Below are 24,699 nucleotides of genomic sequence, written 5' to 3'. Positions count from 1 at the left end.
ACGTGAAACACAGACCCGTTTATATCCCGTGTACCAATGACTATACACCAACATTTACACACGCACGCACCATACAACACATAATATGCACACAGGGGCGGGGCACATTGCCACAGGCAGAAAGTGTCATGTTGATATGCATTACCTTTTAAACCTGTTTTACTTTGAATAAAATGACTTTATTCAATTTAAACAGCGAGTGTTGTGTAACGTTATTTTTTTATATAAAATAAAGTGGATGTGACAAGCCTGAAAAACCCGCAAAGGGTTAAGCTTCCCTGACATGGAGTATAGGAAGAACTATGACAAGTTAATGTAAATGTGATATACGGTATGCATGTTACAGGCGCCTCCACTCAGCTCTGTCATCAGAGGATATGCATCACCCACAGAGGACACTTACTCAAATCATTACAGACAATGTAAAGCGGTAGCTTATATAACCTCTCCATTCCCCTTAATTATTCATAAACACGTCTTAATTCTGTGCTACTGGCACTCGCTTTTGGGCCAGAAAGTGAAAGAACTTGAACTCCAGAAACTAACATACTAGAATAGAGTGAGGGAACACCGTATCATTTAAAAGGTACTGCTCTTCAATAACACATACATATACATCCTGTCAAAATCCTGCAGCACTCAAAGAGCAGATACTGAATTCCCTAGCAAGTGTGCATGGCTCCTTGATAAGTAATAGGTGCCAATGCTAAAAGCTCCAGTAAACTGAATTATTTTGGGGAAGAATGATGAATGCCAGTGGGTTCAGGATTTCACACTTCTACTTACCTGTAGCTCTCGTTCCCAACATTCTTCTGTCATAGATTCTAACAGAGCTATCTGAGCAGCCGACTGCCAGGTAATAGGGGACCAAGGGACATATAGAGATCGAGGTAGCAGCACGGCGACAGTTAATAAGAATATCCTGTCAAAAACAGAAAAAGGGCTCAAACTGATTTAAAGGAAGGAAGAGAAAAGTGAGGAAGGAAAATTGGGTATATAGATTCTCAGTCTCAAAGGGCAGAAACAATGCAAATGTATACTTACGTGTAAAAAGAAACTGGCTATACAGTACAATAGTTAACTTAACTAAGCTATCATACTTCTTGTTTATATTCATTTTATTTCATTCATCACATCCTGGTGGCTTTGTAAAACTCAGTAAGCACCCCTGTGACCTCAACAGAGATCTCAAACACGACTTCTCTCAAAGTGCAGCTACCACACCAATGTGTTACCATTAGCCTACAGTATCAGCTTGTAACACTCTACTCCTACGGATGTATACAAATACCCAATAGGACAAATATGGTATTTGTTCAGGATCTAGTTTTTCCAGATTACCGAAAAAAAACATATCCTAATATATAAAATGAGTCTTCTGCATCTGACTCCATAACCGCCAACCATTATGACATTATAGCTGCATGAACCAATCATCAAATCTATACCCTATCAATCGTATTTTACAGATTAAAAGATTAGGATAAATACTAATTAACACAAGTAAAATGTTGTATACATGTAATATACCATATTATATAAAATTACTAAATATATTTTGTATGACAACACATTACATTTTGAGACTACAGATGTGGACAACTGAACTAAAACAGTGCTGTATCATCCATGAACAGTTTAACAGCCTCCATTAAATTCAATAAGTAAATCTTAAATTAGTTCGAAAATTAATATCTTCTGTAATAAACTGTTTAATCATCACCTCGGATTGACCTCACCACTGATGATGAATACATTCACATTCATCACAAAGCGCTGAGATATTAAGCAAAGTCATTCTTACATCTTTACAATCTTCTTTTGTGCAACTGGTTTTCATTCTGACATCAAACCACCGCACTGTCCCATCCTCCCCACAGGACAGAAAGGTGTAAGGATCGTTCGGTACGGTCATGATCTGCAAAGACAGAGGAAACTGACAGTGTCAAAATCCAGAAATACTGAACTAAGGGGTGTCCTGGAACAAACTGATATTCGCCAATTAAAAAAAAAAAAAACTATTTTCTGGTAAAATGAAAAAAGATGAAAAACAAACTTGCTAATGCACAAACCTTTCAGTTTTTCGACAACTGTATTAGTTTGGTATAGAAAGCAAGTATAGGTAAATGTGGGTTGTCCCAACGCGCCAAAATAATAATTGTCAAAATGAGCCACGTCTCTGGGCTCCAGAGTGGCGCATCCGGTAAAGGAGGTCCACGTGGAGTGCAGGATGCACTCTATAACCTGGACGTCGCCGGTTCGAGTCCAGGCTATTCCACAGCCGACCGTGGACAGGAGCTCTCAGGGGGTGGCGCACAATTGGCCGAGCGTCGCCCGGGGACGACTGCATGGTGAGTCCGCAGTGTGAAAAAAAGCGGTCAGCTGACGGCACACGCTTCGGAGGACAGCGTGTGTTCGTCTTCGCCCTCCCGAGTCAGCACAGAGGTGGTAGCGGTGAGCTGAGCCTAAAAATAATTGGCCATTCCAAATTGGGAGAAAATAATTGGCACTGACTAAATTTATATATATATATATATATATATTATATATATATATATATATATATATGAGCCACGTCTCCAACCTAGGTGTTCTAAAACTAACCAGCTCTGTTCAGTTCCTAATAATTCAAAATTAATTGGCCAACATGAACATGCATCTTGGTCAACAACAACAGCTACAACTAGCAGCATGAAATATAAGTTCATACTGTACAGGCAGTGAAGTCCAACAATAGTGAAGCTGTCGCCTTCTCTCTTACCTCGTAGGCTGTACCATAGTGGCAGGTGAACTGGCACTGCCTGTTGATCTCCGGGCTCTTCTCTGTGTTGGTATAAAATATGATTCCATCTCCGGAGCAGGAAACAATCTGTTGATCGTTGGTGTGTGGCAAAAACTTGGCACTAAAAATGTTAGCCCTGTGCCCGGAGCGGATGGTTGCCTTAACCTGTAACAAGAACCAACAGATCTAAAACAAGTGTTTGATAGAGTTCACCCACATACCTTAAATACTATATCTTTGAGGGTTATTATTTTACAGCCTTTTTTAAGTTTCTGTTGTTCCCCTTTTGAAGCTGAATTCTGTCTTTCATTTAGTTTAAAAGTAAAACAACTGCAGTTCACCTTTACATTATCACAGGTTAATCTGAAACAGCCCAGTGGAACAGGGAGTTCGGGCACCAACATTAACGATGGCTAACAGACACTGACAAATTGGGCTGGTGTTCAGCTAACTGATGTAACCTTTACAGACTGTTAGTCATGGCCAGGCTTCAGCAAGAAACAAGCACATAGAATAACCTACAGGTTTTTCAGATCTGGCTTACTGAATTCTAACCAAACATGGATGGTTGCTCCATAAGGAAGCTATACGATACATTATCTTTTCATAGCCAACTGGCAGATATTTTAGGGTTCATGTGGTTGGGGGTGGGGAGGTTAGTAAAATTTTCCATAAGCATTTCTAGGTGAACTCAATAGATAAAGATAATCTTTATGCTCAGGTTGCATTTCTTAAAGACATTTATCCCTATAGATGCTGAATGTCGTCTTAGAAGAATGTACAAGACAGGCGCCCATGGCCAGTGTAGGATCTAAAGGGTTTAAGTGGCAGTGTGTGATTTTGAGATGACTTAACAATGCTTTACTTGTATTCTATCAACTGTTCTTTGGATGAGATGTTAAATGAGTTCTTGTCTGACATCATTTGTGAAGAATAGCTGGGGTGTTTACACTGGTGTCATGGGTACATTCCAATTCTGTCTTATTCTCTTAATTCCTCAATCCCGGTAACAGGGGCAGGATATCTCTGTAAATGAGATCTAGCATCTCAGGATACCAGCAAGCAATGTGTGTTGATTTATATTCAAGAATCAGTAACTGTGTACCACCCTGTTTGAAGATTGACATTGTACACCCCTAATGTCAAAATTAATAATGTATCAAGATACACTAAATGATGAAGCTTACTGAAAAATAAATCAATTCAATATTTTCATAAAACAGTACAGTTAAATGTTTAGTTAAATACTATGCCATTTTGGGTTTTTATTTTGGTTTTATACCTTATTGTTTGAGCGAACAGAGCTTTTTTTAAACCTAAATTAAAACATCTGAATTCAGAAAATGACTGTCCTTACCCGTGGCATATCTTTCAAAACTTAAAATTATGATATTCAAAAGTTGGGTACAATAGACTTCTGTTTTTTAGTACAGACAAAGCATGATTCAACTATTACCTGAAGCATCATCATTTGATATATCTTATTTGTATTCAACACTATTTATCTCTCCACAACTCACCCCTCTGAGCTGTCCATAGCTAATTTCTGCATTTCTAATTTTCTAATTGTTTTTGTATTCAACCTGGAGACACTAAAAGCATGAACTCTCTTTTGCAGTATTTATGTATTCCATCCCTGTACTCACTTTGGAGGAGACACAACATATCAGAAAAAGAATAATTGCAATTCAATCAGGCAGCAAACTGCGACTGACAAAGTAAACGCTCAGAGAAAAACACAGGCTGATGCAGGCTATTGGGTCTAGGAAACATGATGAGACACAGAGCTTCACATTACAGGTACTGTATATAGTCAATCTCACTTTACTAGCATTTAATTAATCTGTAGGTACCATCGTTTTTAGACCAGCAAGGATGGGCCAATTGTATAGACAGAAAACTCTCCATATACCCCGATTATGATACTGTTGATAACGTGTGCTGAAGAATGTCCTTGGCAAGTTTAATCCCAATTGGACAAACATTTGTCTACACTGGGATATGCAGATGCCTGAACTAAAATATTAATTCCCTAGAATGCACATCCTCAGTGGGGGATAATAAAATGCATTTTGTTCAATTCCTGTAATAACTTGTTGGTATAACTCACTAGTATAAAGTATGTAAAAAAAGATAAAGGGTGCACGTTGCACATCAGCAAATTGCCAAAACTGGTTCTGTTGTTAATATTACCCACCTTTAAATGCAGTTATATGCATACACATATTGTACTCAGGGATTGATTTGATCAACCTATAACTCTGCAACACCCTAAATGCATCACTCATCTATCCATGGTTATCCTGGGATTACACCTAAAAACAATAGTTTTGGATTCCCTGGTACTGTAAAATGCTCTAAAATACCCCAGCTGTGGCTTAAAATGCTGCTGTATTCATTGTGATTTCAAAAAAAATAATAATCAGGCTGACTTACCTTCCTGTTGTAGGGGTTAGTTATTACTAAATTGGTATCATCAGATCCTGATAAAATATATTCTCCTGTATCATTCCAGCATATTGTATTTACCTGTTGCAAAACAGAATAAAATAATGCTCTCAGCGCTCGAAGAATCTCAAAAATGAGTCTCCAGTGATAACAAAGGACTGTGTTCAAATCCCAGTTCAATCACAATGAAGAGGAAAGAGAGGACAAAAGTGTTTACAGTTTATAAAAGTTGACAGTTTATAGAAGCTTATCAGATCACAGGACATACTGTAAAAACCTTTGTACAAGTCTATTTTCTTAGTATTTTTTAGGGGGTCCTAAAAATGGAGGGGGGAACGACTTATACACCGGTGTGACCGATAAGCTTTTTCCTGAAATTGTTGTCTCAAAAAGGGGGGGGGGGTTGAGTTATACACCGGTTTTTATGGTAAATCTTGTTTTAGAAATCGAAGCCATCAGTAAAATGGCTTAAAACTATTATTTCGGCTGTCAAGTTATCCACATTGATGAACATATTAGCCAAAACTTTTGTCTTCTCAATTTACAGTACAGTAGTTTCTTATAGTTTTAGATCTGAACAACTTTTCAGTGCTGTAATGTGTTTTTTTGTTTTGTTTATTTATTTATTTTTTTAATTCCAAAACTTTCATTAATGCATCAGTGAATGAACTTACCCCAACAACACAGTCTTTTGACTGTTCTGTTTCTTTAGAGCCACATAGTTAATGCCAGGTCCAGGTGTTACAAATGTGTACTTTCTAAATTGCTCAATGAACTTAATGATGAAAAGCACTGTCTTGCGTGTTTTATTTTCATAAACTTGTACAACTATGTTCGCAAATAACAAATACCAAAATTAAAGCAATCAGTAAATCACCATGACCTACATCCACCATACTTGCATGTCATATTTAAGCATTAATGTCCGACGCAGTGGTCATAACTGGCTGCAGACACTGGGACAGGTTCCACTTTTGTTGGTCATTTCAGGACATGGCTTATGATTAAGTGGACATCCTGAACCAAGCACACCTTGAGCACTGTGCTTGGATGTGAGAATGTGAACCATCCTAACTGAAGGAGACACTTTCTAATAGATACCTGGTCTAAGCCCTCTGATTTATTCTTAGTTGTAACAGCTATGGCACCAAATGGCCTGAAGAAGGTGCAGTACAAGCAAATAGCAAGCAGGACAGAACAATTATAAGCCTGGGAAGAGAAATACTCAAATAAACACCACCAGCAGCAGGTCACCGTTTCAAAGTCTTTCTGACAGCAGACCGGAAAGCAAAGGAGGTGCCGCACTGGGAGTCAAGTTCAGAAGCCATATTCAGTTAGTGCTCACTTAAATGTGCTTTCTCAGTTTGAAAAATGATTTTCTTAAGTGAGCACTAACACGCATATATATGCTGTTTATATGACCGTGGAACTTGACATCAATGTTATTAATACATTTTAAGTAAAACATAAATCAATCAAAGTAATCCATTAGGTTCAATGAATAGGTTTGACTGTAATAAAGAAAACTTTAAAAACAGTATGATTACCACTCAAAGGCAAACACAATCACTTGAGGTACAACCAAAAAAATGACACAGCAAGTCTTCCAAATCTTCAGTCAATGTGCTTCACTGCTGGAAATGCAGGGTAAATGCTTTTGGATACTTACACAGCCATCGTGCACAGTCAGCGTTGTTTCAAGTTTTAGTCTTTGGACAAATTCACTTCTTCCTAGGTGGATTAAAAAAAATAATAATTCAGACTTAAAATACTGTAAAGTGTCTTGTTGTGGTTTTAATGCAAGAATATTGGAAAGATTTCTAAAAACACTGTGTAATTACAATATACTGTGTTTCAGTTAATTGGCTCAGCAACTCATTACTGATTTAGGGGACCTCCCCAACCACACTGAAGTTACATTACAGCAAGTACCATCTAATGACTTCCAACAGCATGCTACTGTGCATTCAAGTCTGTTGTATACCCACTGCATCACAGTACTAAAAAGCAGGGCACACCATTTTAGAAGTCTGTCTAAACAGTAATCGTAATACACAAAATAATACTACAGCTGTAGTACGGTCTTATTTGTCGAGTAGTTAGAAACATAAAGTGGATTTCAGCTTAGAGGCCTTTGTTAAGTCAGTGGCCCCATGTGGACAACAGACAAATCGAAAAACCATCAGAAAATTGAACACAACGGGCAACGAGAGATACCAAAGGACTGGATGATAGGGCAGGTTTTAATGTATATGTGGGGCAACGTGGATAAGCCACTGAGGGGTAGGTGTACTAAGATGGGCCAGTTGCAGCGCAAGCATACCACAATTTGCATTTTCGTTGCAACATTTAGTGAAAATGTTGTTGGATGTGCCAAGAGAAAATATGTTAATGAAGACAGCCGCAATATACTAATTTAAAAGGGTACATCAGCACTATATGAAAGATAAAACATAAACTATCCCACCTTGCCGTTCTGAATGTATTTGGTCATTATATAATAATCCGTATGCGCCACCTGCATAATGCCACACTGCTGTCTAAAATCACTGTTCTCGAGCATCTCTTCTGAGCCAAGAAAACATGACTTCCGCACGTACCCGCACATGTACTCTGAAACGTACCGGCACGTGCCCAATTAAGTGTTGTACAGGCTATATTACCTCTGTGTGGAAACACATTAGTCTGTGTGACAAACATGGGTCGTCTAATATTCCATAAGGAAGGAACTTGTACCTGCTTTCGTTTTGTGTAGTAGACATCTTTCACACTGTACATGTTTCCTTCGCATGTTGTATTTTGATGTGTTATTATGATTAATGTTGCATTCAATAAAAATAAAAAATAAAATAAAAAAAAACATCTGTGCTGTGCAAGTGGTTGTGGGGAAAAGAAAACCAAAACGGAGTTGTTCTAATTTCCAACTAATGAAGGGACCTACCCACAATTATAGCAGCACTGTGTTATTTCAATATACTTCCCCAAAGTCTTAGATATAGCTCCTGCTGATTCGGAATGTTTGCAGAATGGACACGTATCAAATAAGCAAATGAGATTCAGAAACAATGTATTTCCTTTTGGAATGAGGTCTTTGAGGATGATCCGACCTAAAAAACATAAATATTGCATTTTTTCATCTTTTGTGTTTGGTTTTCATTTACATTTCCTGACACAACACATGCACAATCATCTACACACCGTTGAGTGGGAAAGTTGAATTCGGCCACAAATTCCATCTCGCTATTAGTTTCTGAACAATCTGATGTTGAAATATTGTCTGGCATTATTTCGGACGTTCCCTGTGTACAGTAGAAAATTGCTGAAGAAAATTTGAATTTAAACTGTTAATGATACAACTTCGATATGGCAGTGGAACGGTATGTTTTTCTTTCCGTTTGTAGATTTTTGCTTGCCATCAGAGTTGCCAAGTCTGCTTATAATAAGCAGAATTGGGCTTGTGTTTTTAAAACGTCGCTTTTTTGAGAGTCGTGGGTTGCGTGAGTGACTGGCGTCAATGTATATGCACGTCATTAGAATTTTAGAATAGGTGAGGGTACATGCCTATAAGCCAAATGTATACTGTCCATTTTTATTTAAGTTAGTCAGTGGTGCAGTGCTAAATTGTGCACAATTACAAACCACCTGCACATTAATAGAATAGGTGTGCTTCCTATTCTTATACAGATGCTCAGAATAAGCTAGAGTGGTTAGCGGCACATGTGTGCAGTCTATTACTCCCTTGTATTTAGTGAAAAAAGGTGCTTTGCTGTTCACCTCAAAAATGCATTGAGCACAACTGGCAAATGCACGAGAAAAGGCAGACTGGGAAATTCCAGCAACAATTGCGATTGTTTAAAACATGCTTTCAAAGTTTCTTAAACAAATGATGCAATTGTAAGTGTTGCAATTGTCTGCAGCTTTCGTACACCTCATTATAATATTTGAGAACCCTCATTTGCACCATCTCCTCCCCCTTTCTGCAAATTTATGCAGGCACGCCCATAACTACATATTCATCTGAGGTTGAACCGCAAACAAAAACAGTTGTCGCAAAGCATTCCCTAAAAAGTTGCAAATAGCACTGTGCATGTTTAGTATATTTCACACAAGACTTCAGACTCCTTTGCAACTGGTTTGCGACAGGCGCAACACTTTAGTAAACCTACCCCTAAAACTAAATACAATTTAAAACAGTCAAAAACTGCACAATGTACAAAGAGGAAGGTTATATAGGAAAGTATCTAATTTTGAATCTTCAATATAAATTGCAGAAGTGCAGTACTGTGGGGTGGAGGAGCAAAGCAATAGTGCATCATGTTGAAACTTGTAAAGGCCTTTGGGGAAACAGTAGTTCAGAAGAAGCGACCTCATTGTGTTTACACTAGTAATGACATGAGTAACCCATTTAATCCTCCTTGGGCCCAATAGTTATATATAACACATCCACTTTTCACCTGTCTCTTCAAGTTTGACTGTGAAAAGAATTGAGCAACATACAGCATTCCAGTCAGGAACACAGCGCAGCAGAAGGCTTTCAAGATTTACATTGTTCATTCTTCACAACTTGCTATGCTTAATTATGTGAAACTTTAGGATTGCACAAAGAGTTGGAAACATAGTATAATCAACCCTTGGTCCAAGTACCACCTGTGGTTGGTGAGTTTTTGGTTCCATACAGTTAAATTCTGTGGGTAAATCTCTAAACACCCATACAGTAGAACAGGGAGTGGCATTCTGGAAATAGGGATGTCAGTTCTTAGTTGTGCCTTGCCTGTATTTATAGGAAGCAACAGGCACTCTGAATCTGCAAGTATTGCATCGCCTGTCCACCTGCCAAAAGAATTAGCCTACGCAGACTGTGAAGGTTAGGTGGAAGTAAGTACTGTACAGTACCATAGCACATTGTCAAAAATGCAGTTTTCTATCAATTAAACAGAAAAAAGCAATATCATTTATCAATGAATACAAGATGACACTTTCTCCAAAACACACACGTACTGTAGTAAACTTTGATGGACTGTATTAGTCTGTTGCTTGTCCTCTCTATAAATAAGTAAAACAGTTGCCACCATTTGCTCACATGGACTGAGTCCAAATAATCAAAGTGTATCCCCCCAACAAACATGCACTAAATATTTACTGCATACCAACTACCAGGCAGCTGCAGTATGTCATCAACACGTATAGCTTGTATTATGCTTCATTACTGTACTGCAAAATCGACAAAATGTTTACAGACAGATACTTTAGGACAGGCCGATACAGTACAGAAAAACAGATAAAGTGGTTCAGTGGATATGTGAGGCATTGATAAGTTCCCAACAGGGACCTAAGAGGTAAATACAAACGACAACCGAAAAATCAAGTGAATAACATAGCAGAGCAAAACTAAACCAATCATACGTCGGTCTAAATACGAATTAATAACACAGACACATAGGTTTTCCACTAGAAAATACAGTAAGACTATATCGACTTCATTTTCTATCATTTCATCCCAGGGGGGCGGTGCGCAATTGGCCAAGCGCTGCCCAGGCTGGGGGGGGGTAGGAGGTTAGGTTGGCTGGGGAGTCCTTGGCTCACCGCACACCAGTGACCCCTATGGCTGGCCGGGCGCCTGCAGGCCAAGTTGCCCCCTATCGATTAATAGCCTGAGTAAAATAAACAAAAACAATAATTCCTGGTTTTCTTCTGCCGATATACATGCAATAGCCTAAATGTCTGCTTACCAAGTTATTCTTACAAACCAATACACAAATCACATTCTGCTTTGTTTATTAATCTTAGCATGTGAATTCACTGTTCGTTTGTTTTAAATGAAACATGAAACTCTCGACTAGAGTTACCCAGAAACCACTCGAATTCGAGTCAAGTTGAAGAACTTCACTGCAGCTGGATCAAGCTTTTGTTAATGGCACGATGCTGTCACACTGGGTTAAAGATTATTTTTGAAAACGGCCCTAGCATAAAGCCAGGACTACAAAACATAACACCTAGTTGCATTGAACTAGATTGAACAATTAACAAAAAAAGCTTTGTGCAAACAGATATAGTAAGAACAGTCTATATAAGTTTAAAACAACCAACATTGTTAACACTCAAAAGTGGCGTGTGCTATGTGTTTTGTATTATTGTATTTATAATTAAGAAGTATGTAGGGCAGCAGTGTGGAGTAGTGGTTAGGGCACAGGACTCTTGAGTGGAGGGTTGTGGGTTCAATCCCTGGTAGGGGACACTGCTGCTGTACCCTTGAGCAAGGTACTTTACCTAAATTGCTCCAGTAAAAAAACCCAACTGTATAAATGGGTAATTGTATGTAAAAATAATGTGTAAAAAATAATGTAATTGTATATAAAAATAATGTGATATCTTGTAACAATTGTAAGTCGCCCTGGATAAGGGCGTCTGCTAAGAAATAAATAATAATAATGTAATTTGATACGTTGAACTGTAATATTTATTTTTCTTATTCTGCTTCACGGTACCACATCACTTTCACAAGGTAACATTTCCATCCAGATTAAAACTAAAAATAGTATCCACATGTTAACTATATACATGTGCACAATAAAATGCAACAACAGCATTAATTAAACCAACACTTGCAACGACTACAATGTTGAGAAACAAAAATAACATCTGCAATATTAAATATTAAAAGTGCTTAGTGACTTGCATACAAATTGGTCATATTTGGTGTCATCCCTAAGTTGTCAGTAGGACACACCGCCATGCTTTCTTATTCGCAAAATTCTGAACGATATGTAGTCTGAACTAAATTTTGCGAGCATCTTCACACTCGATTGACAGGACGGCTGTGTCTTTGTCCAAGCTGTTAGGCCTGCTGTTCAATTCTCGTTGTGAAAGGATATCGTTTTTGGCCTGATTTGCAGCAGTAAAAAAATACTTCAGAATAGACTGCTCGTTTCTCAGTCCCGATTCCCTTTTTCTCTTTCCACTTTTGAGAGCCAGATTTATGATGATAACTTTTTTTAAAGCTGTTAACCTCCAATAAAAACTGACCCTTGTGCACTGCTAGCATGACGCATACGTGATGAACCGTAAGCAAGATCTGTCGCGAAAGCACACACTGCTGAATGCCTGTTTGGCGCAAACTATTCACCGTTCAGCCAAAACAAAAACAAAAAGTTTTGACGTTTAGGGTATGATTTGAATCAAAATCATAGCGTAGAGTTAGAAATTAGTCAACAAATATTGTCATGACTTCAATGGATAAGTGTTTTGACACTGGTTGTCCTGATGGCACCCCTGTGTATAATGCTAAGTCTATTTAACATATTCCAAAATAACATTAACACCACTGAAAAAAAAAATGAAAAAAAAGGATACTGGCAAGATGTGAAAATGCAACTTAGTAAACGGTACCCCTATGAAATGTACCTTTTTATGACTTCTGTACGCACTTGGTACTTCTTTTCTCGCACCAGTGTCTTAATATCTGGCTGTATACCCTCAGCTGTGGCAAATTCACCATCTGAAAAAGGTTTGGCAGCACATGCAATCTCTTCGCTAACAATAAAACTGGCCTCCACAGCACTTTAATTTTTTCTTCTCATTTTTCAGAAAAAAAACCTTTCGTTGAGACTCCATAGCTTCTTTCACCTTTGTGACTGTCAGCACGAGCCAAAACGATACAGTACATCAATTTTAGAAATGAATGGGTGGGCCGCCAAAAATGGTATGTTTGACACTGCTGCATTCAAAGTTTTAGACCAACAGTCTCATCAACAACATAGGAAAGAAAGGCCATTTGAAGCACAGTAATGGAATGATTTCCCAGCAGAAATTAGCAGTCCTTTTCAAATCCACATGTTGGTTTCTGTTGAGAAGTTTCCATTACATTCATAATGGTGACTGCAAAACTCAGTAAGGTTTCTTGAGCCCCATTTAAAAAAGAAAAAAGAAAAAAGAAAAACCACTCCACATGCAATGCACAGTGCATTCATTTCACATCACTTATTTGTTACTTGGGGTTTAAATACGTTTAAATGCTTTCCAGTTTAATTTAGCAAAATGGCATGATCCCCAAGATGACGCTTCCCCAGCTTGTGTAGATCTAGCAGATTCAGACTGTGGATCATTACATGTTAGGGACTTGCCCTATGTACCCATGTATCTCTGCTACAATTAAAGCATGGTTAAAGATATCACTAAACTCAACCCATAGAATTACTATTCAACCTGCACCAATCTCGATGTTCTCCTATTTGGTACAATCCTGATTTTTGGATAGCAGGTAAACCGTTTCAGTTTGTCTCTTAGGGGCAAAAGGGTATTTCCCATCTAAACCACCTTCTGAGAATGGGAATTTTTTATGAGAGAGGCTGCAAGAAAAATGTTGTCTTCATAAAAACTCCTACTTTCAATATCTTCAAATGAGGCAGTCTTTAAAAACCAAACTATCCTGACAGGGTTCTGCTTCTTCCTTTCAGCTACAGTACCAGTTCTGATAACTCATCTGCTGCAGCTTTTGAACATTCTGAAACTCAGAACTCAGGTTTTAAATTCCATAGTATCCATGTTTTTTCCAACCTGTATTTGTAATTGAACACATTTCCTGGGTTGCCAAGAAAGCAAATTACAACATTTAAAATATCAATGACTGCAACATGATACAGGGTGTCCTGTGTTAGCAAGTACAGCAATTGCCTGTACAACAGTACAGCCTGTTCGCAAGCAGTGGTCCAGTTTTGGCAGAAAGAATTATGCAGATGATGCAATCAAACTAAAACAGTAGCTATACCATTATTATACAGCATGAACAGGGCCTTTTCTTACAGAAATACTTCTCCGACAATGTACAAAAACAACAGCATTCAATTTCAATCAAAATACGTATTTTAGTGTGCTGCTTTAGACCAATATAAGGGCCTATAAAAATGCCTTCTTGCCTATATCAGAAGCTGCGAATAAAAAGAGGTGGGGTTAGAACCTATTGGCAATGCACTGTGCTCTGGTAATTTTAATCGCTGAAGTTTCATGTTTCTATATGAACTGTAGCCAGTGCTAAAGTGTAAAAGTAAAAGTGTAAGAGATAGGTGGCTTTTAAATAATGAGATACTGTGGATGGTCCTAAGACAAGAACCACTGCTTTAACTGTATGTGAAGAATGTGTCAGGATTTATCTCTCTGAGGTTGCCTTAATAATCCTTATTTGGCCATTTTCTAGGATTCCAAATTCTAGAAAAGTGATTTGACACTACTACAGTACACTGAGAAAAACAGTATTTAATCAGAGTAATTGATTACTCAACCACTCTGAATGATAGCAAACCTTTATTTAAGTTAAGAAAAATGTTGGGTGTTACAAAGTACTATGGGCAATAAGATGATAAAAGTGACTTATTTGGGTAAGAATATTATACAGTAGTAGATAGACAGATATATATTTAATTAAATATGCCAGCCAATTCATGTTCATCCTTGCCTCAGCACGACTACAAGCCAGGTCTGTGATTGATGTGCCCTGGGAATTTAAATTAATGACATAGTCTGTAGCACATCCTCAATAATCACAAAAGTTACCTTTCAAAAACCATTGGCTGGGTTAACTGGACCAAAGGACGTGTTAAAGTTAGTCCCATGGCTGAGTGTACTATGAACAACAAAACACTGCTGACTGTCTCAGTTAAATCTTTTTAACCTTCATCAGGTTTGCATACCAGAAATACTGACTCCATGCAAGTCCACATCTATATTTAGATCCCTTTGCAGTCTGTGTCTGTGCAGATCTGGTTATGGACACTTTTGTCTATATTTGCACTCTATTAAAAGCAGCAACTTTAAACAACAACTATCTTTTCACACACTGCCTTTATCTTCATGCTGTAATACAATTAGAGTCAATTAGGATAAGTGTTACCTATACTGTACTGGCATTAGGCATCAAAAATAAAATACTCCTTAGTATTCATACTGTAGGACATATTGGAACAACACAAAATAGAAAGCAAAACAAACTAGTGTATTCAGACATGGGTGTTTCTGTAAGTAAAAACAAAGCCTCAAGGGTAATTGCACCTCTAACAGAATGGTTTGTAAACATGAAGTCAATTGGATATGTGGAAAATCTGTAGGCTATTGAATGTAAAATGGAAGTATCAATGATATAACCAGAGAAACAAATTGCCCCTGCAAAATTAGTACATTTTGATTGGATTATTTCAATAATCCAACCTGAACACATCAAGAACACAGATGTTTTAATTTGAAAGCTATATTTATTAAAGGGCGATTTTTTTTTTTTTTTAAATCATGGATGAATGATGGCTGGGATATTATATGCAAATTTGATTAAAAAAAAAAAACCCATAACCAATAAGATAACAAAATATATTGATATTTGTTTATGTGGAAATCATTATGTTAACAGAAGCTGTAAATAAACCAGAATTTGAATCAGGTTTGTACTGCTAAAGATCTCTCACCTTGAATATTTGTAAAGCACTTTCTAAAAAGGAAAATGGAGAGTTGAAAAAAAAAAGACAACCAAGCCATCAGTTCTGGAGGCTCCCTAAACACACTAAAAGCAGGTGTATCGAGCTACCCCTAATTTCATACCCTGCTTTTTGAGAAATATTTCAAGGTTGCCATTATGCCCTTAGCCATGTTCTAATACATTAGTTATCACCAATTACCCTGTAATTTTACATGGACCAGCACAGTAATTAAAGTGGAAAGCTCTGCAAAAATCTAAGAGAATACTAAAAACAAGATGCTATAGTATGTACAGTATGTGGAGCACAAATATGCTTGCCGTTTTACATTCTACTTACAAATGCACTGTGTTGCTTACTTGTGTCCTAAACAACCCAAAAATTCAAAGTGTTCAAATCAATTGCATTATTATTATTATTATTTATTTCTTAGCAGGCGGCCTTATCCAGGGCGACTTACAATTGTTACAAGACATCACATTTACAATTGTTACAAGATATCACATTATTTTTACATACAATTACCCATTTATACAGTTGGGTTTTTACTGGAGCAATCTAGGTAACTCAACAGAAATACTTTAGTCATCCGCTATGATTACTATAAAATGTCAGTACATGTATTACACACAACATTTTTTTAAAACAGGAAATAATTGATGTATTCATTATGCTTAAACCTTTTCTTGATTAATACCATGTGACAGTAAAACAGTAACAAGATGAATAAAATACAAATCTGTAAGAGAAACCAATTGATACGTTTAAAAAAATTACATAATGGTTAAAGGTAGGGGTGGGCAACGATATGAAAACGGTATATCGATATCGTGCACATATTTTGATATCGATACTATTGAAGTCTTCCAAAACACAGAAAAATATAATAACAAAATTGCAATATGAAACATAGATATAGACGTTAACAGATATTTGCATAAGAAAAGCAATAACTTACTTTAACTTAGTGGTGCTTTGCTTCGCAAGAGCCATGGAGAAAAACAAGATCTTGTTATATTGTTTTACTATTCCATGCCTTCATCAGCCACCTCAAAGGTAGGTTTCTTTCCAACAAGGAAATAGATGGTGAAATCTGACTTGTGGCGTCACAGAGTGAACTCGGTGGCAGAAAAGATGGCAAATATTATTGAAAATACGTTGATTTCACTGACTGTACTTCTTCAGAAGTTAATGAAAATGATATGAAGCACTAATTAAGACATAGAACGTCTGTACAGCACTGAAACACAACGTTTAAAAAACTCAACTGTAATGCTGAACCTTGTCTTCTTTAATATTAGTATCACAAGGGTATCCATGTATTCTAAATATAACAGATGGGTTACAGGAAAACAATTCTCTATATATATTTTTCTTAAATATTTCACAACATAAAACCAATGTCACCTTACAATAATTGAATTTGAGTTTCAGTGTTTTAAAATAAAATATCAAACAGAACGAAATTTCAATGTACCATTTGTAATTCAGTAATATGAGAGAATAGGTCAGGGGTCTGAATACTTTTGCAAGGCACTGTATATATATATATATATATATATATATATATATATATATATATATATATATATATATATATATATATATATATATAATATATATATATATATATATATATATATATATATATATATATTATATATTATATATATATATATATATATATATATATATATATATATATATATATATATATATATATAACAAATTATTTAAGCCAATTTTCCTGTTATGTTTTTTGTGTTTTGTTTTTAGGTAAGTATCCCTTTAAAAAAGACGATCCTGTTTCTTAATTAGTTGATGCGCGCACTTTTTGAAAACAGGATATACTGGTAGTTTCCAGTAAGGGATTGGCCGGTGAGAGAAAACAGGTGAAGAAACGGTAGTAGAGTACAGGAGAGAGGGGTTGTTGTTTTTCTTGATTTATAGCTATTGAATGTTTGAAATACATTTGTTCTTAGTACGGGTTCTTAGAAAAAGAAAAACGCCAATCAATGGAATAAAATGGTTAAATAACACTATGTGAAGTGTTTGCCTACGAAACTAACAATGATTGGTATGTATAGGGTTTGTTGTATCTTAATATACTGCTTTGTATTTTTAGCAATAAAAAGTATGTCTCTGCGAGCGTACGTGAATTTTTTTTTTTTAAATCACATGATATCGTGATATGGAAATCATTATTGATATCGATATCATATCAAAATATCGATCTCGGTGCCCACCCCTAGTTGAATGTATTTGATCCTTAATCAGCTCATCTTAAGTCAATGGTTGGTCCTATCAGCCTCTGCTGCAGTGGATCATGTGACACTCGGCAGTTTTCTAACATCACCTTAGTACCATTGCCAAACTTACACTTACAGAAAAGGGCCAGTTTTACTTTACTTTCTTTTTTTTTGGTTTTGGGGTTCTCTTGCTTTTTCATTTCAGAGAGAATCGCCTCCTGCAGGGTGGGTTCAGCAATCTCTTTAAATAATTTTCCCATTTAAGAACCAGAAATTAAATTCACAAACTACTAAAAAATAATGCTGACTTATTTTCAAAAGTAGCTGCGGTAGCGGGCCTTTGCCTGCAAACTAAAGACAGCAGGAATCAAGACCTGCTCGCTATATTATAAATAACCTGTCATTCAAAAACAGAGCAGACTGTTTGTAAATTTCGGTTGGGAACAGACACAAGATTACAACCGAACACTGTGGTTCTGACCTTGCTCAGATCACAACCAAAGCAGATTTGAGAACGCATCCCAGGTCTTGGTATTAATTTATTTAATTACTGTTGAAGTAGACATTTCACAAAAAAATATAACATTTAATTGTAATAGTGTCTAAAAGTACAAAAATTGATACAGTAGTCTATTATGTTTCATTCATCAGTTGAATCCCATTTGGTGCAGCTGCTGTCTGTAATTTAGCTCGGGGGAACTTTCAAGTGAGAAAAAGGGCATCACCTTTATCAAGGTGCACCATGCTGCTACCTGAACAGAAAGAATGAAGATGGCAAGAATGTAACACTGCAATCATGCTTCAGGACAGATTGCAGTTGGACGAGGCTGTTCAGAGCCCTGAAAATGTGCTCAAGTGTGATAGGAAACAACACACCATGGTCCAAAATGCCTCATAGGTGTTGTTATAAATTGGATGCTGTAGGCGTGATGCTGGTTTTATTTTCAGGGGTTATCAGCTTAGACTGAAAGGCTCTAACAAGCAGCTACTGTGGGTGATGATTAGGCAGCTGATCCAGTCACGCCTCATCCAGCAGGTGTCTATATGAGGCTCTGATGCATCCTGGGACCAGGACAACTGTCATCCTTTGATAAGATGATCAAAGAAAATGTGCCCATATTTGCTGCACCATGGAAAAAAATAGATTCCATGATGTTCTATAATAATAGAACACATGAACTGATAAAGCACAGTTGACAGCAAGGCCTTCAGAGAGACATTTTGCTTCAGTAGAAACCCAGTTCAAATTTCTTGTTTTTCTGGTCTATCCATCAACCCATACTGTACAATTGCTTTATAAGGTCAGTTGGCCACTTCGCTGATATAAATATATAAATTTATATTATATTTATATATAAATAAACAATCATTTCTAACCAGAAGTCCTGATGCTGCCTGTGAAAATAGAGTTTTAACAATGATGGATGCCCTCCTTGAGACCAATGATAGCCCACAACCCCCCTCCCCCATAACCATTAGGTCTAGTGCCACAGTGAGTACATTATAATCTCCAGTGGACACAGGCAGCATCACTGGGTCGAAATGATGAGTGTCATTTTTATAGTATTTTGATTTTTTCTAACAATCTCTGGCTGATAAAACACGGCAGAGTGAGCAAGCAATAAAAGTGCTTTTAAAGAAACAAAACAGCCTTTCAAGAGTCGCTTGAAAATATAAAGTGTCTGCGTGGGAAGTCTGACTTACATAGGAAACTCAGATTTCTGTCTCAGTTTAACCAAAGTGACTTAACGTCTAGTGATTGAAAATAGATTAAGTTGCGAACGAAATCAAAACGTGCAATACAATGTATTGACAAGCGCTGCATTGCAAAAAAGACATAACAGGACTACTGGAAAAATACTAGCACAGTACTGCCAGCAAAATGTTTGTGTTGTAACAGAAACAGGATGTTACAGTACTGTGCGTGCAATAATAAAAAGAAAGTCTTACGTGTTCCGACTGCTACAAAAAACAGCACAACTGATATTAAAGATCAAAACCTGTATAGAGATAAATCTCCAGAGGGTCACTGACAAAAGGGGCAACATTTTGAGGAATAGTCTTTGTTACAAATCTAGATAATATTTTATTTACTAATGTTTAAATTATGAAATGAAATCTCCTCTTCAAATTGTGGGGGTTAAAAAAAAAAAAAAAATGTATAAAAAAGTCTCTGCTGTTTGAGAGGCCCCAGCATCCAGGATAATCAGTTCACTGCAAATGGATTTTACTCTTCGAAGAAATTATTATACAGATTATTTTTTTAATTACTTTTTTTATCTTGCCATTGTCTTAGTTTGACACCATAAGCGTGACTGGTTCTGATAAACTCAGGAAATCACAGCAGCTCTTACTGTACAAGTGAATTCTCATTTCATAACGAACCACAACAAGATAGGCTACTCCTTGCATAATTCTGTTGAATTATGACCCAAGCGTGCTTGCAAACAAAACCACACTGCACAAGCTGTTGGTATTTAGTGACAGGATATCACTTTATATTTTATGTCAGCTCCCGAGAGAGACTCATCCTAAAGGTCTGGAACCTCAAGCATCTTTACGAGAGCTGATTGCCGACTCTGTATCTTCAATGCTGCTTTCTTACATAAGCAAGCATCTGTTATTATATTATATAGAGTGCCAACAATTCCACCACCTGAAACATCATTCCATTTGTATGCACTGAATACAACCGATCCCTTTCTTATAATATTATCTCTTCATTCCTACCACAGAAGTGCAGTGGATATAACTGCACAGCATGTCTCTGGTTTATGGGAAATCACAAATAGGTGCCAAAGTGTATTTATCCAGATGAATGCTCTGGTTATAAAATACACAGAGAATAATAAATAGATGGCAGGAATTGTACAATGATAAATAAAATTTTAAAAAATGAGCAATGTTTTTTTTTTTTTTTTAACCAATCACCTTCATATCTCCAACATGGATGTATATGTTGAACACTTCTTGACATTTTACTTTTATTTTTTATAATATACAGGGCTCTACGTTTAGATTTTTAACCACTGGCCCCTTGGGCCACTGAGCCAGTGTTTTTACTGGCCCAGATGCAATTTTATCTGGCCCAGTATATTTATATATTTTTTCATGATGGTTTTTGTTTTCAGTATGTTTCTAACAGTTGAATACACAGTTGCACCCTGTGTATTCAAATAGGAAACTATCTGAAATTCCCATTCCTAATAATAAACGCTATTAAAACAATATTCATAATACAAAATAATAACAATCCTTCTCAGAGTGTTGTCGCTTGTGTAGCCTCTCCCAAGTCAGCGCCAATCTTGCTGAGTGATACCAACGGGTCCTGGAAAGAGTGCGAATGGCATTTTTGACCTGAACACATCGGATCCCAAATCAAAACGTTAGACAATTCGATCGCGCATTTGGGTATCCATCGGGACATCTTACTGCGAGACTGGATATGATGTAAACGAAATGTTGAATTCACAACAAATAAAGCTGCTGTTTTATCTGCAATTCTGCGAAACTGATGCCAATCAAGGCAGAACATTACTTTTTTTTTTCACTGTCATAATGAAGCCTCCACTCTAAATATTTGTCTTCATTTTTTTCTTCAGAATTACTTTCTTTGATTTGTTGATTTCAGCGCTTTCCTTTTGGCTTTGGTTGCTTAGTTGTAGAAAACCCGATTTGGAAAAGATTTGCCATGTCGCAGGAACGAAAACCACCAACACAGCACTTCGGTAAGTACTCTCAGATTCTGACTGTACAACAAATTTGACGTGTGGCGGAAAAGTTAGGATTAGTTCATAGTTATTTTAAAAATGGTTTGTAAATTAGTTTTCAGCTTTTTGGCACAATGGCCCATTTTCCTGGATTCATGAAACAGAAGACATGTGCACCAATATATATTATACTAGTTAAATATAACCGGCCCAGTCGGGCCTGTGGTGCTTCATAACTGTACAGGCCAAACTGCGATCTCTACCGGCGCCGGGCGCCGGGCCATGGTTAATGTCGAACCCTGATATATACTGTATCTTTTCTGTATACTGTAAAGCCATAAATATTTGTGACCAAAATATTTGGCGAATCACACCCATAAAACCTATTGTTGGCAACTGTTGCAATATACGAAGTATGTATTGTTAGTGGAATTTGATATTCATGCCAAAAAATTTTTGCGTTTTTTTTTTTTTTAAATACGCAAAAAAAGCATAATAAAAGGCTTGCAAATATTTATAGCTTTACAGTACTTCAAAAACAGTACTTGAGAGTGTTATTGGTTCTACATGCATTAGAGAGCTAAATATATAAATGTATTTTTTTAAATTTCATAATGTATAGTGATCAGGGTTTAGTATTATTATACTTCTGCTATTACTGTATAAGGTCCATTATGTTTATTTTAAAATGTTGTGTTATTATCACATTAGTTTTAATTGTATATGTCCTACACATTTCAGGTTAAAAACATCATTAAACATGAACATACAGTACAGGAGCTGTACTCCCCCGGTTAGGATAAGACATGGCCTGTGATGTTGTATTTTGTCATTTGGTTGGAATATTTGTATTTGATTTACTCCAAAATAGACTGTAGCTAACAAATTTAAACATTTCTTTAAAATCACAATTTTGATGTACTGGGTTTGGACATACTGGTTCCAAACAGGTTGCAAAAATAATTTATTTAAAAAAAAAATGTTAGTCTATGAAGTCCCATTATCTGTAAGCAGTAGCACAGTTGTTTCAACCAATTATTAAGACCATTGTCACTAAATGGAATCTGGATCACTAAGATTATGCATTATTAGTGATCCAGGCTAAAAAGTTACTAGTCCATTGGGAGCTGCGGCTAGTTAGTTATTAAGCAAGTACAGTAATAGACTGAGAATCATGTTACTGAGAATAAGTTATTTCAGGGGGGAAAAACAGTCAGTATTACTGTACCTGAGGCTCCATCATTCAGATTGACCTAATGCAAATTAATGTCAACCATGATCTACAGTATGCTCTTTACTTGACTACAAAAATGAAAAACCTTTCAAATTTCCTTTAAAAAAAAGTACTAAGGACAACATTTTACAAAATTATTACAGTCAGAAAATTGTTCTTTGCTTTGTCAATTATTTCACACATCAGTAAGCAGGTTTCTGGAGGAAAGCAGCTCCCAATAGCTGCTTTAAAACCAACTTTGAGGAACAGCGTCTGCTTTCTTATTGACAATAAGATTATGGTAAGTCCTGTGCACAGAAATAGAAACTATGGAGCAACATTGTAAGCACAGACAAAGGAATAGTACGTTGGAATGATGTGGGACACTGAAGCTTTTAGTTAGATTACAAATAGACTTCAAACCCTCAGCCATCAGCCGAAAATCGTATTTCTAGTGGTCTACTTTGGAGCCGCCATAACAGTTAGCATGTACAGACCTTGTGTGTCTCATACTGTAGACACTATTTTAAGTTCTTGGTAGTCAACTGTTGAGAAACAACATTTTTCTACACATGAAAACAAAACATACCACAATTCATACTGTAAAAAACAACGATATTAAAGTTAATTGAGATCCTCAACTGTACTATCCCTTGGTCATTCAATTCGATGCACCCTCCAGAAAGAATTCAAAAGGAGCTTTTTTTGCTACTGAGATGCATTATTATTTGCAACAATAAAGGAGGTGTACCAGCAACTTAAATCAATCACTGTTTTAATCACGGTGTCTGATTTCAACGTGAATTACTGTAACTAAATGTTTAACTTTATAAATACACGCCTAAAAAGAACCATGACCAACAGAAAGACATCACTTTGTTATGTTCGTGTACTGTACACGCTTTGGAACAAATAATGTTAATGTTATTACCATGGAAAATAAACAGTTTCCCCTTTGTACAACTCGTACTGTGGTGTACGATAGTTTACTTTTTTTTATCATATAGGGACAAATCAGGAGAGCACATCTAACGAATGGCTGTATAAACCAACACACAAGCTCTAATTTGCAAAGCACGCAGTGCTAAAACTGCTGAATTTCACACTCCCTAACGTTATCAGTTTGAAGTACCAGATACAGTAATTGCAGACTTTTCAATGGGGTTGATATACACTGATAATGACACTGTTTCCGTAGTAAACCTGTGCAGAGCAACTCCTTGCTGGCAATGGACGTATAAGTATCACATTAAGCTTTTTATTCAAATAAAATATCCCAATATCGTGCAAAGCAAGAGGACTTCATTAACTAAGACCGGTTCAATTCGACAGCTGTCACTGCATTAAGTCCCTATCGCGAGCTCACCCGTTAATTTACCGTCATTAATATTTCTTACCTAAATAGTTAATCCTGACGGCATTAGGGTTATCCAGCCCTATTGAGCGTTTCCTCACATCCCAAAGCAGGTTACTGGAGTAGGACATAGTGCTCAACTCCCTCTCTCTTTAAAAAATAACATTGAAGGAATTCAATATCCACTCGTCCGTTTATTTTTTCATTACAGTATCGTCTCTTCTGTCCGAGTGTCCTCCTATCTACCACAGCGTGTTTATTATTAGTCCGACTCTACTTTTGCCTGCATACATCACAGCTTTCCTCCGCCACTGTGTTTGTTATTTACTTCTCTCCTTTCTCCAGCCCCAGCAAACCCTACAGCCAATGGTGTTCGTTTGCCCTCAACGCGAGAATACAAAACAAGAAGGGGGCGGGGCTTTATTATAGGCTTTTTGTGTCCTACCAGTAAGAAGGGCAAAGAAGCGATATTTTCTTTCGACTCGT

At 36.7% G+C, this 24,699-nt stretch overlaps 1 protein-coding gene across 6 annotated transcripts in view; it reads right to left on the bottom strand.

Moving 5' to 3' along the window:
• The window catches only part of dcaf6 (ddb1 and cul4 associated factor 6), a 60,145-nt gene extending 35,561 nt beyond the window's left edge, over window positions 1-24,584 (bottom strand). For 4 of the 6 annotated variants that reach the window (XM_034922577.2, XM_059028892.1, XM_034922578.2 and 1 more), the window contains exons 1-6: window positions 24,257-24,584; window positions 6,900-6,961; window positions 5,219-5,311; window positions 2,762-2,947; window positions 1,805-1,918; window positions 787-922 (exon numbers count right to left, since the gene is read on the bottom strand). In XM_034922577.2, the coding sequence (XP_034778468.2) occupies window positions 787-922; window positions 1,805-1,918; window positions 2,762-2,947; window positions 5,219-5,311; window positions 6,900-6,961; window positions 24,257-24,344 (679 nt within the window). In that variant the 5' untranslated portion in view covers window positions 24,345-24,584. The remainder of the gene's footprint in view (window positions 1-786; window positions 923-1,804; window positions 1,919-2,761; window positions 2,948-5,218; window positions 5,312-6,899; window positions 6,962-24,256) is intronic. The other 2 variants (XM_034922575.2, XM_034922576.2) reach the window with 1 other exon arrangement.
• Window positions 24,585-24,699: the final 115 nt, after the last annotated feature.

The sequence above is a fragment of the Acipenser ruthenus genome, chromosome 8, assembly GCF_902713425.1.
Source record: "Acipenser ruthenus chromosome 8, fAciRut3.2 maternal haplotype, whole genome shotgun sequence".
In the NCBI taxonomy this organism is placed as follows: domain Eukaryota; kingdom Metazoa; phylum Chordata; class Actinopteri; order Acipenseriformes; family Acipenseridae; genus Acipenser; species Acipenser ruthenus.
This window is presented reverse-complemented; position numbering and strand designations above follow the sequence as displayed.